The sequence below is a fragment of the Olea europaea genome, chromosome 13 (genome assembly GCF_002742605.1).
Source record: "Olea europaea var. sylvestris chromosome 13, O_europaea_v1, whole genome shotgun sequence".
NCBI classification, from domain to species: Eukaryota; Viridiplantae; Streptophyta; class Magnoliopsida; order Lamiales; family Oleaceae; genus Olea; species Olea europaea.
In genome coordinates this window covers 6,510,883-6,538,086 of record NC_036249.1, presented here as the reverse complement: position 1 = coordinate 6,538,086, position 27,204 = coordinate 6,510,883, and the positions used below count along the sequence as shown (strand labels likewise).

At 32.8% G+C, this 27,204-nt stretch overlaps 2 protein-coding genes across 2 annotated transcripts; one reads left to right on the top strand and one right to left on the bottom strand.

Annotated features, from left to right (window-relative positions):
- Nucleotides 1-8,623: 8,623 nt before the first annotated feature.
- Nucleotides 8,624-13,005, top strand: LOC111407429 (putative late blight resistance protein homolog R1A-3). The gene is made up of 3 exons (XM_023036894.1): nucleotides 8,624-10,952; nucleotides 11,107-12,161; nucleotides 12,700-13,005. Exons 1-2 carry the CDS (start codon nucleotides 8,725-8,727, stop codon nucleotides 12,122-12,124), a joined length of 3,246 nt encoding a protein of 1,081 aa, XP_022892662.1. The 5' UTR covers nucleotides 8,624-8,724; the 3' UTR covers nucleotides 12,125-12,161; nucleotides 12,700-13,005.
- A 5,133-nt stretch (nucleotides 13,006-18,138) lies between these two features.
- LOC111408196 lies at nucleotides 18,139-19,843 on the bottom strand. Its single transcript, XM_023037992.1, has 3 exons — nucleotides 19,662-19,843; nucleotides 18,749-18,911; nucleotides 18,139-18,633 (listed from the first exon to the last, which is right to left on the bottom strand). Exons 1-3 carry the CDS (start codon nucleotides 19,784-19,786, stop codon nucleotides 18,493-18,495), a joined length of 429 nt encoding a protein of 142 aa, XP_022893760.1. The 5' UTR covers nucleotides 19,787-19,843; the 3' UTR covers nucleotides 18,139-18,492.
- Between the last annotated feature and the right edge of the window lie 7,361 nt (nucleotides 19,844-27,204).

Sequence of the window (27,204 nt, the reverse complement as noted above, 5' to 3'; positions counted from 1 at the left end):
ACTTTCATAAATTAATTAGAGGATGAAATTCGTTAGTTCCCAATAAGCCAAAACTCTATCATTATTTGTACATCTAAACATATCTCGTTCAATCCTTATTTAACATTTTACTAGCAAAATGAAAGGAGTTTTAATCAAACTATAATAACATAATGTAACTCTACTTTTACCAACCGCTATATGACAATATGAATGTCAAAGAAGAAAAGGTAAATAAAAATAAAGAAATATGTATTTGTTTTATTAAAATCTTTTAGCAACAAACTTTGAAAATAATTTATTCATGGTAAATATGAATGTAATTTAACATTTAACATTATTAGTTCTCGTTTAAACTTATATTTAACTTATGTTAAGTACATTACTATAATGTCGAAAGGTAAATCGCGGATTAAAATCGAACCAAACCACAAATTATGATTTGGTTTGGTTTGGATCGAAAAATAAAATGGTTTGGTTTGGTTTGGTTTGAAAAAAATCAAACCGCATGAAATGGTTTGAGTTGAAAATATAATAACAATTGCCCAAACCGAAACGCGTTCATCCCTAGTTTTCGCACAAGGAATCGAAGTAGACCTTGTTAAAGTGAAGGCAGTAACAAATCGGTCTAGATCGACTAATGTGGGTGAAGTGCACAGTTTCTTAGGATTGGCTAGCTATTATAGACAATTTATTGAGGGTTTCTCTAAAATAGCGGGGTCGATGATTCAGTTGACAAGAAAGATTATGAAGTTTCAATGAATGGAAAAATGTGATAAATATTTTCAAGAATCAAGCAGAGACTAGCTTCGGCTCCTGTATTTACGATACCTGAAGGTTCAGAGGGATTTGTAATTTACAGCGATGCCTCCAAGCAGGGTTTGGGCTGTGTACCGATGCAACATGGAAAAGTAGTTCCTTATGCCTCGAGACAATTGAAGCAATATCAGCAAAACTATCCAATGCACGACTTGGAGCTTGCAGCGGTAGTTTTCTCCTTAAAGATGTGACCTAATTATCTCTACGGTGGAAAGTGTAAAATTTACACAGACCACAAAAGTCTCAAATACTTTTTCACGCAGAGGAAACTGAATATAAGATAGAAGAGACGGTTGGAATTAGTGAAAGATTATGACTGTAGCATATTTTACCATCCGGATAAAGCTAATGTAGTTGTCGATGACTTAAGTAGGAAGACTGAATAACAGTTAGCAGTTTTACACACAGTGTGGGAACACTTGATAAAAGACTTTGATAAATTGAAATTAGAGGTCATCATGCTGTTGACCTAGACTACAACAATAATAAAAGCATTTATGATTCAACCTACTATTCGGGATTGAACTAAGGAAACATAGGACACCGACTTTTAAAGGAAGATTGTGTTACCTAAGGACGAGGGTATAAGAAATGAGATATTAGAAGAGACTCACTCCATACCATATGCTGCATATCCTGACGGTACAAAAATGTATTGAGATCCTCGAGAGACATTTTGGTGAAGAAACATGAAAAGATGAATTGGTCTGTTTGTGAAGAAATGTATGGTTTGTTAGCAGGTTAAGGCAAAACATCAAAGGCTATTAGGACTACCGAAACCATTGGATATTCCAGAATAAAAATGGGAATACATAGTGATGGACTTCGTAGTAGATCTTTCGAGATCAGCAACTATTTGGGTAGTGGTTGATCGTTTGACAAAGTCAGCCCATTTTCTGCCAATCAAAGTAAATTTCAATATGGAACAGCTTGCACAGTTACACATCAGGGAGATAGTCAGATTGCATGGAGTTCTTGTCACCATTGTTTCAAATAGAGACCGGAGGTTCACATTAAAATTTTGGAATAATTTGCAGGTAGCCATGGGGACGAAACTGAAATTTAGAACTGCTTACTATCCACAGACGAACGGACATTCAGAAAGAACCATTCAAACTCTTGAAGACATGTTGAGGGTATGTGTTTCGGATCTTGGAGGTAGTTGGAAGACACATTTGCCATTAGTGAAGTTTGTCTACAACAGTAGTTTTCAAGACATTATAGACATGGCCCCATATGAAGCTCTTTATTGTGGGAAATGCAGATCCTCTATCACTGGGATGAAATCGGTGATAATATAATTTTGGGTCCGAAAATCATCGAACAAACAGTTGAGGCGGTTGATAAGATTATAGCAAGAATAAAGACAGCGCAAGATCGGCGGTTGATAAGATTAGAGCAAGAATAAAGGCAACGCAAGACCCACAAAAAAGCGATTAGGGCAAGAATAAAGGCAACGCAAGACCCACAAAAAAGCTATGCTGACGGTTGAAGAAAGGATTTAGAATTCCAAGTAGGTGATGAGATTTTTTAGAGGTAGCACCAATGAAAGATGTATTGAGATTTCAAAAGAAATGGAAGTTGAGACCGCAGTTCATTAAACCTTTCGAAATTCTCGAAAGGATTGGCAATTTGGCTTACAAACTTGCCTTACCATCTGAACTAGCAACAGTCCATTATGTGTTCCATGTTTCGATGCTCAAAAATTATGTTCGTGACCCCAATCATGTGGCAAATTACCAAACTTTGGAAGAACAAAAAGACCTGTCATGTGACGAAATCCCAATGATATTTTGGACAGAAAAGTGCATCAACTCGGAAACAGAGAAGTTCCCCTGGTCAAGGCGCAATGATGAAATCATGGACGGGACAAGCCAACTTGGAAGAAGGAAGAAGAGCTAAAAACCAAGTATCCAAAACTCTTCAATTAGCTAAGGTAAAAATTCTCGAGAGCGAAAATATTTAAGGAGGATAGATTATAAAGTCCCGAAAATTTTCATATACTAGAATTTATTTATTTTATATACTATATTTTAAATTTGAAAAGTTGGGGATTAAAGTGGTGAATATATTAAATTCAATTTTAAATGGGGTCAAATATTTAAATATTGATAAAGTAATGATAAACATATCAATATTATTCTCGTTGGATATGTCGTAATTAATCATGTATACTAAGCTCGAGAAAAAAAATATTTCAGATGAATTATACCCAAGATATTGTAGTTCTAATGATTGATGCTTTTTGTAATTTGTTAAGTGGTTTATTGATTTTAAACATGGCAGTGGGCGGTGCCTGTATGACTAATTAGGAGTTGTAATTCAATTAAAACTACAGTTAGTTTTTTTAGATTAAGATTAGCAAATCCCTCAGAAACTCTTACCCAATCCTTATCTAAATTGTGGTACACGGTTGAGATGCTTTAAAATATTTTCGGGATAAATACGTTACCGCAAGAAATTGGAGTAATTCCCTATAATATATATACTTACATAGCAGAACACTATAGAATTAATTTTGTATTTCCTGCGACAATTGTTCACGTCTATAATTGGAGAATTTGGAAACGTTTTGGAATATGAATTTTGTTTTGTCTTCCAAAAATTGAAGCAAGTTAACGGTGTAAAATATCGAGATGCAGTGTATTCTATCAAGTTTAATTATTATTATTATTATTTTTTTTTATGTTGATAAATTTTTGTACTCATGAAAGCTAAATATACGGTACAATATGCTATGATATGAATAATATGGTCATTCCGGTACAAATGATATAAACTCCTACTGGTTTCTATTGATACGAGTCAGTATGATATTCTGCTACATGTTTTCAAATTTTTTACTTGGGATTGCACCATAAATTTTTATATCATACTGAGTATTCTTATGTACTCATCCTTTTTCCCCACTCCTCACAGGTTAGAACGGGTCGTGTCGAAGTGTGGCGATTCAATTGAGTGGTTGTGCTTAGCACGTGAGTTTATTTATTTTAATTTTGTTGCCATAGACACTTATTTTTTATTGCATTATTGTATATGTTATTTGTTACATGGATATTTTAAATTGCGATTTTATTTAAATGTTTGAATTAATTTGTTTGATTTCCCTTAAGTGTTATCTTACATTAGTGTAAACAAAATTTTATTTAAAGATAATTATTATTCATTTATAAGTAATCTAAGGATTTGCATAAAAAAAATGAAATTTTTTAAAAAAAATTTGGTAGCGATTCAAATCTTAAAAATTTAGGTTGTTACAGTTTGATATCAGAGTTTAGGTTTATTTTTCTATGGAGCAATCATGATTTTATGTGATTTAGGAGGTTAAAAAAATAATAATAAATTTACTATTTACGCGTTAACAGTGCCCATGTTACCGTTCCACGCGTGAACAGTACCCCATGTTACTGTTCACGATGTGAACGGTCTATAAAAAACAAAAACCGACATGATCTGCATTTTTTTTCTCTATTCACGGAAATGCTGGATAGATGTGCACTTTATGCAATATTTTATGGTATAGGATACTTTTGAGGGGTGCATGAATATGTACAGTGATGCTTGGAAGTCAGGTCAGGGCTTTTGCATTAGGGTGGGCGGGGAGGGGTGGGGAATCTTAAATAATAAGAAAGAACACTCCACCATCACATGGATTTTGTCAGAAAGATAACAACTCCAAGTTAAAGTTATCATATAAAAAAGAAGACTCAACGTGCTGGTCACACTGTAATCCGCATAACATTACCCAAAAAAAAATTAATTAATTAATTAATAATAATAATAATAATAATAATAATAATAATAATAATTTTGACGATGTTATATAAATTTTGGGCTTTGTATTAAAAAAATAAAAAAATAAAATTATTTTAAAAATTTTGATAGCGATTCAAATCTTTAAAAATTGGGTTATTACAACGTTGGCTAAAACATTTTCATTAAAATGAAGCACTTATTTTGATTGGATGGTGATGCAATAGTAACCGTGGTGTTTGAATTGAATGCGTTGTGGATGCTGAATGTGGAGATGGTCGTATTGGAATTCATGGTTTAACATATATATGATTTAAATGTGTGAATTATAAAGTTTTCAATGGATGTGATTACTAGACATAACACTCTAATTGTAAAGGACTCATATCAAATAATCACGTTGTTTCGGAATGAGTGTGTCATTTTGATAAGGTGCTATCTATACCAATAAATTTGATATGGTGATATCTAATCGTTAAATTAATTTCTGCCGAAAGATGCAACTATACAAAAAGACACGTGAAAATTTATAAATATGAACCTACTAATTCCATTTTCTTCACTTCAAATTAATTTCAAATAATTGATTTTTAATTCATTCCCTCTCCAAATTCTATCAAAATAATTTTTAAATTTTATTTGAGTTTTATGTTTAATATTTAGCATTCGATATTTTTCATTCTAGAAGAATACTGTCAAGTGTTGGTTCGCCCAACAAAATGAATACCATGCTATATTAATTTTGAAAGAAGCGTCATATCTTCGGAAATATACGTCTAGTTTATCTGATAGCACTGGTGTAGAGGACCAAATCCATCTTAAGGTGATTTGCAATTGCATACCTTGTTTTATTTCATTTCCTTAAGTCGCAATTTTATCGTCTTTGCGTGCTAGTATTTTTATTAGTGAAATGTAAGTCATTCACTAAATTATCTAACAATCTAAAGACGGATTTCTTTCTTTCTTTTTTTCCCCCTTCATTTTATATGTCATTTTTGTGCAAGAATCACTGTTAACATTCTGCTTAAAAACATTCGATTAACCTCTAATAATGCTTGCATTCTTAATTTGACATATTTATTTCTTCCATTACAAAGTGTTAAAATTAAACTGAGCCTACAATAAGTTTGACAGTTTAACTAGCAGAAAGTGAAACTTGAATATGTGGTAATCAATAATCAGATTGCTTTTGTGAGTATATTTCAGGAATCAAAATCACGTATTGCATATATATGAGATTAATTTTCAAATAGAATAAAAATTTTCTACTGCATAAAATATTGTGTTTTATAGTAAAACAAATTTTATTCATGTTTCTTCTATTATTGGGTCTCCATTTGCATTCATTAATGCTCAAAACTTATTCCAAGTGCTATATTGTTGGATTTAAATAATGTGTACATATGTTCATGGAATATGACTTCAAAGAGGTGTTTAACTTCGTGCCTTTTCATTTGCATACATTTGTGTGTGAAACAAGAGTAATGCTATTTCTAAAAAGGACTAGTTGTTTTAAGTAATATACATATGGTAATTTGTTATTTGATGTAATAATGTGGTAGTTTTTTATTGTCTAATGAGTCAAATAACAAACCGCTGATATATTAGAGGTGATACGAGAGGTGCGAGGTGATAGGTGAGAGAGATCCGTTGATTTTGTATTTATAGCCATCAAAAATTCGATCAAGAACGAGTCCTAATTGGATTCCAAAAGAATTTTAGTTAATTTAGGAAAGTTGTCCCCATCTGGCGCGAAAAGTGCCCATTCTCGCACATAAGCTTCTCCATTGCACGTGCATGGGCTTTATTGAACCACAATGAGGAGCCCTCATTGACCGATCTACACCGGGTATGAGAAGGGAAGGTAATGGGAGGCTTCCGATGACGATGGTCGGACGGATCCGCAGAGAGAGAGAGAGAGAGAGAGAGAGAGAGAGAGAGAGAGGTGGGGGGAGGGTGGTGTAGAGACTAAATAGAGAAATGAGCATTTTTAAGAATGTCCAATTTTAAGAGTATGAGTTGAAAAGTGTCCACTCATTTGAATTTAGTGCCAACTTGTCTATTATGCCCTTAATGAAAAACTACATTTTGAAATGACATTCTCGACATTTTAAATGTCGTTCTCGACATTTGATTTTTTTATCAATTTGTCACGAATTTGGAGAACTGGCTTCCATGAGAAGCTACATTAAAATAATATTTCTCGACATTTCATATGTCATTCTCGATATTTGAACACCGTTTCATTTGTCTAGAATGATATTTCATTTTGAAGATGACATTTCTCTATATTTAAAAATGTCATTCTCGACATTTCTGAATCAATGAAAAACATAGCATTTATTGTGATTTGATATGTATACTTTTTGAAATAAATATGACAGGCTATTTGTCAAAATTTTATTGGCCAATAACAATATTGTAAAAATGTCCATTTTTTTTTGTCTTAATGTGGAATTATAAGTTGTTAATAAGGGTATTTTGGTCTAAATTCTTCCAAATTAGACATTTTTGCAATGGTGGACATTTTTACAAATGACTAGGGGGTGTTTGATACATATTTTTATGTAAAAATGTATTTTAGAATAATAAATTAATGTGAAATGTGTGGTTAAAAAAAAGAAATTTTTTTTACGTGTAATATTATTTTAATAAAGAATATATGATTAAAAAGAAAAGAAAGAAAAATATATTTTGACAAAAATAAACATTTTGTGAAATTTACTCATATAGGGAAAAGATGGATTGTTATGTAAAGATGAGTAGAAAGAGTGATTTATAAGCCTATGTTTGGAGCCATTAATTACGGAGAATGCATTTTCGTGTCAAATCAATGTCAAATCAAGAGGGCGCGTGGTTTCCTGGTTGCGAGTGCTAGGGGTAACACAAGGAAAAGCCAAAAGTCAAAAGAATCTCTTTGATAGGCTGTAGTCATTTCTTTGTCGGAAACAGCAGAAATTGAATGCAAAAAATTACCGGGCAACGGTCCGAAATTGTCTAAAAATAGGCCTTCAATGGGCTCCAAACAGAGGTTATTATTGTTAATATTAAAAAATTGAATTATGACATGATTTGGAAGTCGAATGTAGCCCCCAATGTACAACAAGAAAAAATCGATTGGTTGATCTTTATTTTACTATGTCAGCGTAATTTTTAACTTCTTCTCTCACAGATGAACCCTACTTTTCTTCTAACGGTCAAAAAACCAATTTTTAAAATTCCTCTCAAATGGGGCCTTAATTACACCTATATACCGCATGGTGTGAACATTGGAAGATTCCCTCATATGAACGCTGCTTTCCTTTAATTTCACTTTAATACAATCATCGCTGTCTCCAAGTGTCGGCAATTTTATATTCAAATTCTATAATTATTAAAAGGTTGAATCCCAATCTTCAGGGTCCCTCACTGCCCCACCCTTAGAGTATCGTGAAAGATGTTAATCGAAGGATATGCCCCAGCAGACCAAGAAACAAGAGCTGTATGTACACTGGTGTCCATAAAGAGTCTCAATCCATATTTCAGGAATCGAACTCTCATACTGCGACTGTCAGTAAAGATAAGTATACCTCACCCTTGTCCTTTGCACCACTGAAATATGTCCCGGTGGCTCAAATTCTATAATTATTAATCTTATGAGAAACCGTGAATTCAATATTTAGAGGGTGTTTGGGAACCATTTTTATGTAAACATGCATTTTGGAATAGTAAATTGATGGAAAATATGTGGTTGAAAAATAAGTAAAAGTTTTTTATTTACGTATAATATTATTTTAATAAAGAATGTGTGGTTGAAAAAAAGAGAGAGAAAAATGCATTTTTTAAAAAATAGATACCAAACGGAGCCTAGTTGTTTAGAGTTTGTGATGAAGATTGAACTTTTGTTATAAGTAAGCCCTTGTTTGGTGGTCATTTTTTGAAAGGAGAAAAGTAATTTTTGGACTGTTTTTTGGTCATCTGGGCCCCACATGAGAGTGTAATGGTCAAAAACAACGGCTGCTTTTGGCATCAACGGTAGAAAAATTCATTTTCCTGCCGAAGAAATGTCCTCCAAACAGCCTCTAAATTTTCTGGAGTAGAATACAATCATACATATATCTTCCCCTGGAATTCGTCCATCCCCCGAATTTTCCTTAAATAGACACTGATTCATACTAAGAATTTGAAGAAAAGATGGGTCTCCCTTTATTTCTCAGGCGTATTCTGGAAAATACAAAAGTCAGAAATCTCATAAAAATTTCACTCGAAGGAGATGAAAAATTTGAAACATTTGTTGGACAGAGATTACTTGTTCCAATTGCCTTTGCGTATATGAAAAAACAAAAACTGTGCTTCCGTTATGACAAAACATACAGAAAATTCTGTTGCATGTTTTTTGGGGCTTCCCGTTTTGAAACTGATTTACTAGATCATCTCGACGATTCAGCATACCGTTGCATGTCTTTTGGGGCTTCTGAACCTCAAGCAGACAGAGAATTCTTCAAGTTACTGATGTCATTTGTGAAGGATCTGAGGGTAGTCTTCACAATCCCAAAGCAGCAAATGTCGAAGATTACTCCTACTCCCCATCCTAATGAAGTTGTTGTGGAGTTTATCGACTTTCTCCTCCAACTTTTAGAAGAAATAATGCGCCTTGAACCAGATTTCATTGTTCCAGTCAAGGGTTCAATAAAAAACGTCCAGACAGAACTTGGATTTCTAATCAGCTTTCTTGGAGATGCACCGTTACGCACTGAGTTGGACGCAACCAAGAATATATTGTCAGATATCGAAGTTGTTGTCAATGAGGTTGGAAGTTTCTTATATTCAATATTCTCAGCAAGTGATGATAGAGTCCTGACGACTGGAAGATTGAGTCTTTCTCTTTCTGATTTCTTACAAAAGTTTGAGCTCTTGAAAACAAAGATCAAGGAGTACTGCATCACAGTCCCAGAGTTGCCAGGTTGTGTCGCTACAAAGAGTAGTGTGATTTCGTTCTTCACTGTGGATTCTCTCCTAGATGATCTCGAGGACCTGATCAATTATAAGGCTGAAAGGATTGTCCCAGTGAAGGATCAAATCATAATGCTCTACGAGGAGCTATCGTTGTTGAGATCCACCCTCAATTTTATAGTTGTGGCACAGCACTTACAACTTGAGGAACTTGCGATGAAAACCAGAGACTTATTATATGAAATTTCATATGTTATCAACTCGGTTACTCCTGTCTGGTATCTCACCCCCAGGCTCTCTCAACTCCTGGAGAAGATTCATCTTGTTAAGATGGAAATAAAAGAAAAGAAGAGCAGTAGTATTGACGCTGGAATACCAGAAGAAGGATATCCATGTGAGCAAGTACAGCCTCAAGCTAAAGAAATTGACAATTTGGAAGATGATTTTGTGGGTTTCCAGGATGAGAAAATCAAAATTGCTGATCAACTCACCAGTGGACCACGAAAGCAACAAATTATTTCCATTGTTGGAATGCCTGGACTTGGTAAGACTACTTTAGCAAAGAATTTGTTCAATGATCCTTCCATTGTCTATTATTTTGACAAATGTGCGTGGTGTGTGGTTTCTCAAACATATAAGAAGAAAAATGTATTGATTGACATTTTGACATCGACAAGAAACCATAATAGAGAAACAATCACAGAAATGGAGGAAGAAAATTTGGCTGAAATGCTTTACAAAAGTTTAAAAGGAATGAGATACCTCATTGTCATGGATGATGTATGGGACATGAAACCATGGGACGATTTGAAAAGATATTTTCCAGATGATAGAACAGGAAGTAGAATCTTATTCACATCTCGGAACAAAGAATTGGGCTTCAATGATGTTGTTAATGAACTTCCTTTCCTATCAGATGCTGAGTGTTGGGAATTATTACAGCGGAAAGTGTTCCAAACAGAACCTTGCCCTCCAGAATTGCTAGAGATTGGTAAGCATATTGCCGCAAAATGTCGTGGTCTACCTCTGTCAGTCATTACGATATCTTCCATTCTTGCAAATATGCAGAAGAAAGAGAGCTCATGGGGAAAAGTAGCGGGGCATTTAAATGAACACATATTTGACAGCACAAATAATTGCATCGACATACTGAAACTTAGTTACCAACATTTACCAGTTCATCTGAAACCTTGTTTTCTATACTTTGGAGCATTTGAAGAAGACGAATTAATCCCGGTACGGAAGTTGATATCTCTATGGGTTGCTGAAGGGTTTATAAACAAAGAAAACAACAGGAGCTCAGAGGATGTGGCACACTATTATCTAATGGATCTAATTAATAGGGGTCTGGTACTAGTTGCTGAAGAAAGATCAAACGGTGGAGTCAAAACTTGCATGATTCATGATCTATTGCATGAGATATGCTTGAGGATAGCTAAAGAAGAAAACTTTATGGGAGGGATCGAAAAGTAAGTTCTTTGTCTCCCTTCTTTCCTCGTTCACTTTCTTCTATTTCTATTTGGATTATTAATAATGTAACTATCTTTGATGGCCACACTAACGATGTTTTTGTTTCTGATGATGATTGGATGTGATTTTGTTGTCACCACATTTGTTCTTCAGCGGGTATTCGAAGTATAAGGAAGATAAGAGTATCTTGGAAATGCAGCGTCTTTGTTTCCCAAGACCATTTGATCCATATGTTCACTCTCAGTTAGGCCGCAGGGTCATGGATTTGTCAGGACAATATTGTTCTTATTTTGAAGATATAAGTGTAGGAATTAAAAAGTTGGTTCACTTGAGGTACTTGGCAGTTCGACAAAAATTTATAGTGCCAGTAATAGAAAATCTCCACAAACTAGAATATCTTCACGTGGAGAACAGATGTAAAGTTGAAATACCTGAGTTCGTTCTTAACATGAAGACTTTGAAACATCTGCATTTTGGACGTGGTGCAAGCTTCAGTGCATTTTCTCATTTAAGAGCAACTAAGGATGGGAGCTTCCAAATAAATAACCTACAATCTATTTCTCTACTTTTGATCCAAGATAAAATGGATGCAAAAATTTTGGGATGTGCTCCCAACCTACGCAAATTGAAATGCAAGTTCGCGTCTCGATGTCCTTTCAAATTCCCCAATCAACTTGAATCGCTCAACATCAGTTTCATGGGAGATTCACGTCCCAAATTTCCCTTGAATCTCAAAAAATTGACCCTATTGGATTTTTATTTGTCGTGGGAAAAAATTCGGATGATTGGGAGATTGCCGAACTTAGAGGTTCTCAAATTACGTCGTGGTTCCTTCAAGGAAAATCAATGGGACACAGCAGAAGGTGAATTCCAAAAACTCAAATTCTTCGAGCTAAATGGAGTGGAAATTGTAAGCCAATATGACTCTGCAGATTGGTATCCGACAGCAAAATGGAATCCCACAAGTGATGATTACCCCAAACTTGAACGATTAGTGCTGCGATATTGCCACTGTTTGAAAGAGATCCCTTCCAGTTTAGGTTATATCTTGACCTTACAGAAGATTGAGGTATATGGATGCGCAGAATCTGTCGCAAAATCTGCTATGGAAATTCGGGAAGAACAACAAGAAATGGGAAATGAAGAGCTTAAAGTTATCATCTCCCACTAGCGATGCTAATAGAGTAAACAGAGCATGAGTTTTGCTGGTAAGGCTTTGTGGCTCGTTTTTCTCTTTCCTTCAATCTCCTAAGGCTGTGTGACTTGTTTATTGTGCATGGAATAAAAAGAAACGTCGAAAGACTTTTAACACTATTTCATATTTTCTTATTTAATATGCCAACTATATTTATGAACTTGTGAAGCAGCCACGAGTTATGAGAACTTGGTACAACATTCCACTGTTGCTCAAACGTTATCTTTTAGTTTATTTTATTAATTATGCCTTTTAATTTATTGTGATGTCCTTCATTTTGTTGACATTTCCCTTTGAACTTCTTGAAATTGTGTTTTTATGAAGAAAATGTGAGACATTGTAAAGAGTTTGGATTTGTCCAGTTCTTTTGGATCCTATATCGGGTTTTTTTTTGGGAAGCAACCAAACACGGTATTTGTATAGAATCAGCTAGATCGTAATTTTAAATCAGTTTTGAAAATTTGATGGAATCAACAAGTATTTGATCAATTGATTTTGGCATACTTCCATCTTCTTTGGTTTTTATACTGTTTGAATAAATTGTGATACAGGGAATGCTAGGAAGTCTTTAGCAAACACGCGGAAGGAACAAAATCGTATCACTTTTCCCGGAAAACCTGTGGAATGATGGCTGATTCCTCACCAATTACCTTGGTACAGTAGACAATATCCATCCTCTACCTTTAATTTTTTTTTTTCATTACCTTTTTAATTGTGATTTCTTATTATCGCGCCCTTTCTCTTTTTCCTCGTTTATACATGCATTAAGTGGGTATTATGTGAGGTGGATAGTTTGTAATATTATTGACTTCTTACTTTTTCTTTTTCCTCCAATAAGTGCTTGTCAAATTATTTCATCTTTCTCTCGATAAAGTTATTATGAGCTTTTGTTTTGTCATTAAAAATTTAGGACTTTAACATCCAACCTTCATCGTCTAAATCACTTTTTCTTTATCACTGGGACCTCAGTAGCCCTTTTTTCAAATATTATCTACTCACTTTAATTCCCACTCCCTAATTTACATTATCTCAAAAACATATTTCAATTTAGTACTTTAATTCATAAAAAAGTAATAATAATAATAATCGAATTCTCCATTCTTGAAAATACTGTTTTTAATCAAGCAGGTAGACAGTTACATTAAATAATTGAAATTTTCCACTGGATAAAAAAGGTTTGAATGCTAAATCTTGAGATCAGATCATAAAAAAATAAAAAAATAAAAATGTAGCAATACTCAATTACTCGTATCCTTGTTCCACAAATTTAAATCAAATTATCAAAAGCTGCTTTCATTATAAAACATATACCTGAAAAATTAGTTCGGACGCGAAGTTAGAGAGAGATATGGAGTTGCTTGAGATTAACGCGAGGGATGTATGGTTATTTTAGAAGGATTATGAAAATTTATAAACCAGTGGACATTTATATCATATAATGGAATTAGATCCTTGATTTATTTAGAGTGAAGTTCATCTTGGTCCCTCACTTCAATTTTCATCCTGTAATTCAACTTCATATTTTTCTTAACCGTGCTCGAAGATAATGATTAATCCTACTTGAATATGAAGATCGAAATTTTTTGGCCATAAAAAAAGTTCAAATGAGTGAATTTAAGAACTTTAAATTTGACTTTATGCAATCTCGACCAACTACTGATTAAGAATTTAGAAAGTGCAAAGTTGTGCATTTTGTTGGTTATTGTGGGAATGGATGGTTTTGGTCATAATTACGGACAAAATTATCGTATTGAACCATGAATGTATGTAGGATAGTTAAAATGAAATAAAATCATAAGTTGGTTGACTCCAGAAAAATTGCCCCACTTTGAATGAAAACTACTTAGTACCAGTTTAACATTGTGTATTGCAATCTAACCAACTTTAGTGTGTCAACTTTAGGTATTGGCACAATAGCCTCAAAGTCATGTAAATATATAACACATGATATTGGTGGCATAGCCATCAACATCTATCGACATTCATGGGTATTATGTGTTCCTCAAATAACCTTTGTAACCGGATGCAGAAACCTCATGCTATGGCTGCCACTCTAAAGTTTTATGGATGGAAAATTTTATTCAAAGGATGAACCTACTTTGTTAGCAACAATGCAATCTACTTGTCACAAAGAATTGGATTAGTTGAATTTCCTGCCATGGTTCCATAATCAGGACGAAATAGTGACTCCATGTTAAGTATTTAGTTTTTTATCAAGACCAAACTGCACTCTTTTATGTTCCCCTTGCATCACCACGTGATCCAATATTTTAATTTTGGCTTTGGACAAAACTGGGGTCTCAAAGGGTCCAACTTCTTGTTGTGAATTGGGCCAATTTCACGTATTGACCTGCACAAGGTGCCTTTTAAAAGAACGGTCACTACATCAAGAGTGAACAATGTCACCATTTGGTAATGCTGCCGGGGTCAAATAGATCATCCTGCACCACTGGTTGTGCTACATGTACATAATTGTTTACATATACATGATATAGTGATATATTATTGGGTCAGAATTTCCTTAACAAAAAAAAAAAAAAAAAAAAAAATCCTTTCAAGTTCTCTTTTTCACATATTATTTGTATGTAAACCATTATATAATTTTATTTTTTTTAATGTACAGGTGGCATTATTCTTGCACCACAATTGATTTTGATTAAAGAAAACACATGCACTTTCAAATATAATAGAGACTTCCATGCACAGATTAGTGAATATCAAATAAATTCATGATTAATTATTGCATTTAAATAATCTAATGTATTTTACACCAATTGCAGCCAAGATTGAATTGCCATATAGAGACTATGTTCTAATGGGAAGGTTTGGTTCCATTCCAATTCGGTGGTCCATTCTGCTCCACCTACCATAAATGACTATCCGAGTCCCTCATCTTAATAAATTTCTGGCCTTAAAAACTGCTTCGCAAGAAAGTTCACATGCTTTCATGGAAATTGCTGGCCTCCATTTAATAATATTGCAATACAAAAAAAAAATTCCTTATGACTCAGTTATGGCCAAATCAGAAACGAACTGAACAAACACCTAACCACATGCACTTGTTAGTGGATAAAAGTGAAAAAAATGCCATTTTAGTAAATTAAATCCAACACGCAAGGAATTTAAAACGAAGGAATTAATATGTACCATTGTAAATTAACCGAAAAAGAAAACAGAATTCTACAAATGTGAATATTATTTACTGAAATCAAATCACATATGTAATCAATATTTAATTCACAGAATTCATGAAATAACAGATGGCTAAGTTAAATGCGTTTTTAATTGAATAGACACCAAATAAACAAACTTATTTTGATGTCATAATTAATCATAAATACAAACGACAGCTAGTAAATGTATAGGTGCAAACTAATGGTCATGAAAAATCTATGCGCGCAATTTCTAATTAACGATTGATAGTGAATTCTGTCACATTCTCAACATGATCTTTCTTCACAAATAATTAGATTGAATAATCAAAGCCTCGATTTTCATCAAAGAGGCACCCAAATTGTGACCATCCATTGCAATGATTACTTTCCGCCTCAAATTCATCATGACATATGGAGACCGACCTCAATAGATAATCAAAATTGGGTTATTGACACACACATTAAGGTCAGCATTCTAGCTGATTTGATGTAAAGTCATGCAATTGCCCATCTTTATCTATAAAAAGGATTGTAGTGGTCCCCTGAGAAAACAAGCTAAACGCACATCGTATATACTCCCAAATTTCTCTACCTAATACAAACACTTTATTTTTATTACTATTTCAGCTCAATTCCACTGGTTCAGCATAATTTTACTATTTTGGCTCAAATTACCTCTCACAAATCATCAATAAAGTTGATAAAATTAAGCTAGTCATTTTTTGACGTCAACAAAAAATTTAAAGGAATAAATTTTCTAATATAATTTGAAAATTTAAATATTATCAACTACATTTTTATCTCTAAAGATATAATGAGCAACTCAGAGTACAAGAAATATGATTTTTCCCAACCAAAAGACTGTTCGCTAAATGTCAAATATTAGTCGGTACTACAAAATTTCGGTCGGGAGTTGATCGCCAAAAGCCAGCCAACAAAAGTTTTTACCGACCATAATACATTTTAGTCGGAAAATATATAGGTTTTTACGCAATACATATTAGTCGGGAAATTTTTAGGCTTTTACTTGCCAACAAGAATTTGGCTGGGAATAATAAAGATTTTTTTGATCATAATTTGGGTTGGTGAAGGTTTAAACACAAAGTCGGCAAAACATAGGTTGACTACTTTTTTTGGTCGGGAAAAATATACCTTGGCCAACCCAAAGAATTGAAGTCGGAAAAACTATACCTTTGCCGACCAAACAATTTAAGTTAGTAAACATTGAAGTAATTTTTTCCCCCCAAAATTCATTAATGGAACAATTTTAGATGAGTCAAACATGCTAATTATTTAATTCAAAATGTGCATTTTTAATCCATGTTACTCTATTGCAAGTCTCGTGAATCCAGCCACACTTTTGAGTCCTCATTCTTGAAACACGGACGTAAGCTTTCGGCAGAGCCACTTTTCTTTTATTATTTTATCATCTTCAAGCCTAATCTTCATTTATCATCTCTTAAATGCAAAAATAGAATCATTTACCAAAAAGAAATTTCACTTTTTTACGGAATCCAACTAGTAAACCCATGTCCACTGTCAATCGATTTATTATTGACCACTTTTCCGACCTTTTCTTAAATAGTTTTTGACTTGTGCCCGATCGATTTTGGAACCAGTTCAAAATTTTTGGATTAAACAAATAAATCGGATCTGATTTTCAAAACATTATTATTACACAATAAATATATTAAATAAATATTATTAATCAATTATAAAACTAAAACAAAAATTTAAGTAAACTAAAGGGACAAAATATGCTAATTAATAAAAAATTGAAGATGAGTGATAAAAAATGATAGGAACATAAATGCGACAAAAGAAAAAATTAGACTCTTGTAATACAATTAAAAATTTGTATAGTAAAAGAGATATAATTGTGACAAAAAAACCAACCTCATCATAAATCTCATATAAAGCAACTGATTTTTATTTAATTTTATGCAATTTGCCCCATTTTAAAGTGATTGCATTGTACAAAAAGCTTATTAATTTAAACCTATTTTTGCACACTGGTGTTACTTTATACCCTGAATCCGTGAAAAATGTCAAACTACCAAAAATAATAACGTGTATGATATCTTGAATCTCTTAATGGGACTTAAATGTAATGGTTATGCTGGTTGTACCCATGTCGCCCTGTACGACCAGCTTAATTGTAAATGAAAAGTTTGGAGAGACCAGTTATAATATATGTTGTTTCTAATCTATCTCTTTCTATTTAATTTTTTTCTATTTGAAAAGTTCAAAAATCATCATATAATAATCCAGAAATTGCAATACACATTTCTAGATAGTAGAGTTATTTTGTCCCTTATTTTAAAAAATCCATTAGTAATCTCTGATTTAACTGATCAATCACAAGAAATTACAGACCTCATCGACAATAAATGGTCTAGACCAATTAGCCATGGCTTTAACCCCAGTCACATACACTTCAATTCCTTGTGCAATGATGTACTTGTCGAAAAAATTTATAGGTCGAAGTAAAATTCATATTTCTTAAATTTAAATGTAATTAATCTCTTTTGAGCATCTCTAATACAATCTTCAATTGCATTTAATGTTGTTCCTTATCCTTTGAGGATACCGAAATGTCGTCAATAAAAATTATAATTGATCGATCAACGCGTTCATTAAGTAATGCTCACGTTTATAAGTGAAACCGCAAAATTATCTTAACTTTTAGATAATCAATTGAGATTACTCCATATATATGAGATTCTCTAGCTATAATAAATCTACAATGCATACGTTGAGACTTCCATTGTGCATGACATATTGCTCATGTGCCTTCAAATAACTAATAGACTATCCCAATGAATAATGAATATATATTGAACGCCCTTGACTATGAAAACTTAAATAAACACATGTTAAATGTTTTCGTACATACATTCCAACATAAATATAAGAAAATTATCCCAAGCTACAAGAATTATATAAAGACCCTAGGTCCAAATCATGAACTAGGAGAACCACAATATAAACGAATTTGTCATGGAAAGACTGGCGCTTGAAATTGACCCAACTATGTATATAGAGGATTATAATCCCAATCTACAAAGATTAATTCAAATGATGAGCTGCAACTTCCAAAAGTATATGATCTGTAATTGGTACAAACATTAAGGAAGGGAATGAAAGCCATGAGATGAGATGAGATAAATCCAGAATATAGGCTGATGTTCAGTGATGGGCTTTGGACGAATTCACGTAGCTCCCCATCCTCACGACAATCCCGTCAATATCTCGAACATATCCTACCTTTTGTCCCCATTCCTTCTCGTCTGGCTCACTAACTGGTACGGCACCGTTCTCGACAGCATTCTGATCCGTCCACAAATAACAATCTCAAAACATCACAGTGTGCCAAACTTGCTAGAAAATCTTCACAAGGAAGTTATGTTTATTTCTTAACAAGCGGGAAATAATTATACCATACCTTGTAGGCGGAATCCACATCTGAATATTCAAAACAGACTTCGATTGAGTTCCTCTCATTGCTAGATTGTGGCATACGCACCTCGCCACTCAAATCATCCGTCTCGTGCTGGTGCGCAGGTGTTAATGCTATTGTGGTCTCCCCACTCTCCAGCTCACCCCATCTACACCAATCCAATCAACAAAATTAATAAACATATGTAGATCCCAAGAAATTAGAACAAGATTCAAATATTTTCACATACAAAACATTAGATCATATGGTTATATTATTCATTTTTAATGGACCCAATCCGCAAAGTCAAGGTAGAGATGTAGGATGCAAGTATTCGTTCAGCCTGATCATCATTGACTTTTTTTCGTGATGTTGTTGGCTTGTTGAAGAAAACACCTTCCAAATCAATCATGGCCGTTGATATCCTTAGTATTCTTTTTTATTGTCTATCAAAAGCATTTAATACCCTGCTTGGTTTAGATTAAAAGGTTGACAAAAATTTTAAGTTGATATGAAATTTTGCTTACAATAAATAAATAACCCATTTCATTAGATTCATAACTTCCCAACCATTCATTTCGTCAATTTTTATCAAAATTTACAAAATCTAATTTCAATTAGATGAAAGATGGGTTAAATTCGGACAAATCATAGGGACCCCAACAAGACCATCCTGGTGGCCGCGTCTACTTGACATCAATATACTTCTACAATGCTAGACTCATTTACACGTAATTATGATAAGAGTATAGCAGTAGATTATAAATCGTGAATCATATAAAATTTGTAGATAAAAATAACGTTTGATAGTTTATAAAACTTGACAAGCGTTCCTAAACATGCATTAAGATTTCGAGATTCTAACGTAACAATACGATTTCAATGTCATTGATTGCAATAATATTTCAATGTCATTTACCTGTTAGAGTGATCTAAGCGGCGTACTTGATAACCAAATGCCTTGGCGTAAAATGCAACAGATTTGGCTACATCTCTAACATAAACCACTGTGTATGCATACCTTGGATTCAGATTTGATGCCATTTATCTTCTGGTTTTCTCAGTTAGCTTTCAATTACAATGGTCGGATCTTTATACATTGGATTGGAGGTATATGGATTTTACGCGTGGCTGTGGACACTACAAAGAGCATACACGTAGATGGCATGCAATATTTGAATGAGTCAGATGGTGGATCATTTTAGCAATTGTGGATGGCATCAAACAAAAAGCATATACGTGGACAGCATACACCACAAAGAGCATACACGTGGATGGCATGCAATATTTAGGACTCCATTTTAGCAATTTTTTGTTTTGAGTGAATTTAAGGATATTTTTGTCATTTTTATAGTTTTTTAATTTTATTTAGATTTATCTACAGAATTAGAGTTTTGCATTGATTGGAGTTCGTTTTAATTCTTTAAATTTGTGTTAAAGGGATTGAATAACCTACAAATGTATTGATTAATAATATCATAATTTATTTCGTTAATTGGTAGATTCCAATATTTCTATGTCCGTTCGAACAAAATTTGAGCAACACTTCTTTGTGTATTACGAATAAGATTGATTATTATTATTATTCATGTTTTCATCCGGTGCTAGAGGAAGAATACTCTGATGAAGTATGTGAAAAAGAACAAGGAGAGTTTGTATATATACTGCAAAAAATCTTATGCTTGCCCAAGTAGGAATAGTTGACTCAAATTAGGAAGATCTTTTATGCCAAGTGTTGTTTTTGTTTTTTTTTTTTTTTTTTTTTTTTATCTGATCATTGATAGTTTAGCTGTGAGAATGTGATTGCAAAGAAGCTAGTTGATCATCTAAAGATGGCAACTAAACAACATCAAACTTTTTATCACATTGGTTCGACTAAGAAGGGCCTATCTATTAAGATGACTTGAATTTCTAGGTTATCTTTGTTCATGGGAACTTTACAAATCAAAAATTATTTGTGACATTATTGAGATTGATGCATGTTATGTTCTATTGGGAAAATAGTGACAGTTTGATGTGGATGTCATACATTGGAGTGTAGAGAACACCTAAATGTTCAAATGGAAGGATAAAAAGATAGGATCTGCCAGAAAACTTTTAAAGTGGAAGGGAAAACTTTTATGACCACTACAAATTTAGTGAGTAAGTTTTCCGACAATATAAAGGAACTTGGTGGAACAACTATGACAAAGAGTGCAACAATTGAATAACTAGCTGAACAACATATGGAGGTGATTCAATAGGAGAAGAAAAATTCGAAAGCTCCAATGCAAAGTATAAGGCCACTATTGATACAGATAGGCACTAGAAAATGTTTTAGGTGAATAATAGGGTTATGATGTTTGTAAGGAAAGAACGTGATGGAAGTCAGAAATAACTAGATCAGAAGAAGTACGGGCCTTTTCAAATTTTGCAAAAAAAAAAAAAAAAAAAAACCTTAATCCTACTAAGCACGTGATGATTTCTAAAACATTTAATGTTGCAGATCTTTATGAATGTATTTCAGATAATGGTAAATCTTCATATCTTGATGACAACTTAGGGTTGAATTGTTCTAAAGTGGAAGGAAATAGTGTCGAACGATTAGAAGAGAAAATAATAAACTAATTAAAGAAGAGGAAAAATAACGAGCTACGAAACACACAACTTTCAGCTTTGGTGTCACATTTACGCAAGTGATTACATTCCGAAGCATTTTTCAATTCAACAAATTTTTCAAATGATGTTGTCAAACTTTCAACGTAAATTTCATCGTGTATGGGTCCGTTTGATTAATTTTCTGCTTTAAGTCAATTTAGTGATATTCTCGCCATTTTAACATTTTTTTTGTTTTATTAAAATTTATCTACAGATTAAGATTTTTCTTTGATTACGAGGTTCGAAAATCCTACATATGTTTTTATCAGTATATTACAATTTTTTCGTTAATTGGTGAAGTTCAATATTTCTTCCACATCCATCTGAGCAAAATTCGAGCAACATCCTTTCACGTGTTACGAACAAAACAACCTTCTTATCATTTACATTTCCATCATGTGTCATCCATGAAACTTATGATTAACATTAATTGTTGACTTTGGATTAGATTTTAATAAACTTTTTTTGTTCAACAAAACAAGGGTTAAGTAAAAGTTGTAAATACCTAAAATAAGTGATACTTAAAAATTCTATAGTTTGAAACTTTTTTATTATTAATTTCTTAAATAAAGAGAAGTTCAAGTAACATAGTTGAAATGATGAAATTGGCCCAACTAACATCTAGAAAGGGTTGAATAGGTGATTAATTCAAAATTTAAATTTACCAATTATTATAAGCAACAAGTCACAAATATTTATTAATCTATATGAATTCACGTGCAAGTCTATCATATGTTGAATTACCAAAGTTTATAATTTGCATAAAAGAAAATCACCAATAGTTGATCATGGAAAAAAAAATCTTCGTAAAGGATCAAAAAACTTTAGGCCAAGCCAATAAATTGACTGTAGACAAAATGACTTACAGTACAATCCAGACTCGACTAACTTCTAGCACTATCTGACCTATTACCTACAATCACCAAGGCTCTCTTGGATTGTGTGCTCATGTGCTAGCTCCCAACCTTTTGGAATCGTCCATCTCCTATGGATCACCAAGAACTCCTCATTCTTGTCCTACGGGAACTCCGGTTTCCTTCCTCAATATTCAGAACTTTGACAGAGTATATAGAAATGGGTCATTTGGTGTTTTGAAAATTTGGATTGACGTTTTACGAAGTGTGATTGATCAATCTCAGAGTATAAAATTGATGTAGGATCTCTAAAAGGTGTTATATATATATATATATATATATATATATATTTTGGAATCGTCCATCTCCTATGGATCACCAAGAACTCCTTATTCTTGTCCTATCGAAACTCCGATTTTCTTTCTCAATAATCAGAATTTTGACGGATTATATAGAAATGGGTGATTTGGTGTTTTGAAAATTTGGATTGATGTTTTAGAAAGTGTGATTGATTGATCTCAAAGTATAAAATTGATGTAGAATCTCTAAAAGGTGTTCTCTAGGAAGAATATAATGGTCAACTACCAATATAGATGAAATAGGACTGGGATATATATAGTAGAAGGTGTTTGGGATTGTTTAGGACTCAAAAAGCTATTTAAATCGCAAAGCATAATTTTCACCGATATTATTGCCAGCTCGATCGCAAAGTGGGCAACAGGCTAACGGTAGATGTTCAGTTGATTTATCTAAGGTGATGCTCAAGCCCTGAAGGAGCAGCCAACTAGCATTATTCCAGTTACTTTTCTCCTTGTTCAATACTCGAACACAAAGACACATAATTGACTTATGCAACCTCCCACATGTAAATGTTATGCTCTAGGTCCAATCAATCTTGGACATAAATACTTTTAATGTATAATTGATACAATTTTATGGCAGATCTATTATTTAATTAATAGTCAACTAAATTAGATAATATAGTCCGTAGATTCAAATCTTGATAATTTGTTAATCACAAAGAGTTGTAATTGTGAGATACAAATTACATATGATCGAATCTTAAATCATCCGTTATAGTAAGTAATAAAGAGATACATATATCGTTATTTCAGATAGACCATCATGTGTGACATTTTTTACTTGTGAAGTAAGTAGCTGATCTCACAAGCTTAAGTATGATAACACTTAAATGAATAAGTGGATGTTTTGCTGTCGAACAAAACACTGGAAACCCGTTGGGAGATTCCATATGGATAACAATTTAAGTGTCAGTGGTTAATCTCTAACATTCGGTAGTGAAATTGATCCTTTGACTTGAGGTCATTATAGTATCTTATATGAGGACAGTCATACTTTGGCGGTATTGAATGTTGTTCTGTCAAGGGTCATTAAAACGTTATCTTTCAGATATGTCAAGAATCGTATGAAAGTTATGAATGACCAATAGAGGATTCATCACTCTTAGATAGTAAGAGATTATGATCTGTATTTCATTGAATTAAGTTGATAGTGAAATCCTTAGCCAAGGTGTACGCAAAAGTCGAAAATGAGTTTTCGACTTATTGACTTAATAGTAGAATGAAAGATATGATCGATAATTGGGATTGACACACTTTCATATCTCGCAATTGATCGGATCATATTGACGAATGAATTATATTTTCACGGTAAACGAATGAGTTTGGTTTTGTCATATCAGGTGATATTTTTCGTCACATGTATTGCCCTGACATATTGCTAGATGTCAATCTGGAACGGCGAATGTAAATTGGTGACTTTTAATTTATCAATTTTGATTAGATCAAAAAATAATACTTCACTTCGTTAGGCATTGTGATTGGGAACATGATGGATCGCACACAAAAGGAGAACTAGAAGATTGTAATTTGTCAATTAATTAATTTAACAAGCGTTGGATAAATTAATTAATTGGGTTACTTATTTATAGGCCCAAATTAATTAATTAGATTAATTAATACATGGATCGAATTTATTTAAATAAGTTAATTAAATACTGGGTCGGCTTAGTAGACAGGCCACGTTTGATTGTGCTTCTATAAATAAGCAACTAGGGTTAGAAAACTGTAGAGAATTTTCATTCCTTTTGCTGGCACAAGAAAAATAAACCATAGTTCTCTTTACAATATTGTTATCTGTGTGGAATTCCATTGGAGGCTAGACAATAGGACAGCTGTGAGTGGCAAGTCAAGATTGTTCGAGCGAAATAATAGCAAATGAGTTTGTAGAATCAACGAACGAATAGCAAAGGAATTTGCAAAATCAAAGAAAGAATAGCAAAAGAGTTTGCAGAATTAAAGAAATGTACAAATTTTGTCACAGTTTCTATCTAAAAACAAAGCAGATCCTTGGTGGGAACTGAAATATATTTTTATTTCCATTGTGCATGATATGTAGATTCCCAACAGTGGTATCGGAGCCCACTTTCTGTTTGTTAGGAATTGATTTACATGTTGATGAAATCAAAGATTGATTTACTCATGTTTTCTTAGATCTAGCAATTATTGAATTTATTTTTTGTTCAAAATTTGATTTTGAAAAAACAAAAAATAAAAATAAAAATAAAAATTGGTAAATAGATCGGAAAGTGACACGAGTGGTGGTAGGCGCTGCTGTGCGCCACCACAGCCATTGGCTGCTAGCACAACTGCAATCTGCAGTGGCATCGCTGCAGCTATTTTTTTCTCACACTGCTAAATATTGCAGCACGCAGCAAGGGCTGCCCGGTGATTGGACTCTTGCTGCGATTTGTTTATGAAGCGCTGGCGGTGATGCCGACACCTGGAGAAGAAAAAAAATACACCTTCAGCCTGGAGAAGAAAGAAAACAAAAATAAATTTGGTTTTTCTAGGGTTTCCAGAAATCGGTTTGAGAGATTTGGGATGGGACCCGACATGCAATTTATGAAATTGAAGGCCCCTTCCTACAATTATGAAAAAGGGTTAGTTCGCAAATTTTAAAAACAAGGACCTGTTCTACAATTTGTTAAATCGGAAGGGTTTGCTTTTAATCTTAATTTGGGGCAAACTGCAAATTTTGAAAGTGTTTAAATTTGAATTATAAAATGAACTTAAATTTGATTTTCAAATGGGTTTGGCCCAAAATTTCAATTTTGACCCGTTTAAAACCTTATTTAAAATTTATGAATTTTTATATTTTCATTAAAATATGATTTTAACTTATATATTAAACTTTGACCCCAATTGAATTTTATTTTATTTAGGAATGTTATCCTAGAATAAAATATTAATTCAATTTAAATTAGAGCTGGACTCTAATTTAATACTTAATTAAAATTTGATTTTAATTAATTATTCAACCGAATATATTCTTGAAATTAGAATTGGATTCTAATTTGACGTTTAATTGAAATTCGATTTTAATTAAATTGTCTTACCCCAAATTTTCCTTGAAATTAGAGTTGGACTCTAATTTGATATTTAATTTAAATTTGATTTTAATTAAATAAATTCGTCTCAAATCTTGCTATTTAATTAAAATTTGATTTTGATTAATTTTGACCGCCTTAAGTTTTGAAATTAGAGTTGGACTCTAGTTTGATATTTAATTAAAATTTGATTTTAATTAAATAAAATTGCCCTATAAAATTGTGGAATTGGAGTTGGACTCTAATTCGGTATTTAATTAAAATTTGATTTTAATTAAATATGCTCGCTAATTAAATTAATTGATTAATATGATTAATTAATTATTTAATTGTTCCGATTCATTTGTCTAAAATAGTTTAGACGACTTTAATTGCTAGAAACTCGAAACATATTTGCATATAATTTTAGATATTATATATGAATACATTTATGGGATGAATGTATTATTAGTGGATGATTATGGACTCGACCATGTGGATGTATTGAATGGTTGATCTTATTCTTGTCTTTTATGGGCCTGCAAACTCTTAATTGTTTTGGACTTGCGAGTTCATTATTATTGTTATTATTGTGAGCCTACGACCTCTTAATTATTTTGGACCTGTGAGTCCGTTATTATTATTATTATTGTTATGGGCTTGTGAGTTCAATTACAGTTAAGCTTGCGTGCCAACTAGTATAAAATACAAGTTGCAACTGAACTAATTGAAGACACAAGAAAAGGAGGAGACCATGAAGATGCTGCATTTATACTGATTCAATGCTATATCCCCTAGGAATTGACCAACTAGTATTCCTTATGGCTTGAAAAAACTAGATAGTTAAAGTCTATAATCGTCCACCCTATTATTATACTACATATATGTTTATTTGCATGTTTGATGCGTAATAAATTGTATATATGATTATATCAACATTGATGAGCTTCTAAATGCAAAACCCCTCAATAAATATTAAGTAAATTTATTATTCGCCTTTCATCATTATAGTGAAAAGTCAGAGTTCCAAATCATCTCAACTTGTTGAGTACACTCCATGCTAGTCTACACTATGAAATATTAGATATTTCTGAATGATGGGTCCGACTTAACTAAAATTTATCTTTTTTTGAGTACACTGAAGGAGATAAATTTTAGAGGTACATTAAGCTTACAATAAGATGTGTGAAGACAAAGAATTGTTAGTTTAATGATCTAGGAGTTGTATGCAGGTACAATTGATAATAATATTTACCCAAATGTCATATTAAGGTTTGTTGAGTACACTCAAGATCTTAATATAACAAATGAAATCCCACCTCACTGAGAATAAAGTATTGATTCCATAAATTTATGTGAGAGGGTCATAAATTTGAATTAAATAGTAGGAACATAATTAATTTAATAAAAGTCCATGTTAAATTAATTGATACATTTTATATATTATTCTTTTTCTTTTCGTCATTTATATTTATTGAATCGTGAGTAACCATGTATAAATTAAATCTTCTTCATTGGCACCGCAATTTGAAAATTGTTCTCGAGCATGAGAAAATTGGTTGTTCTGAAGTAGCCCTTTTCAG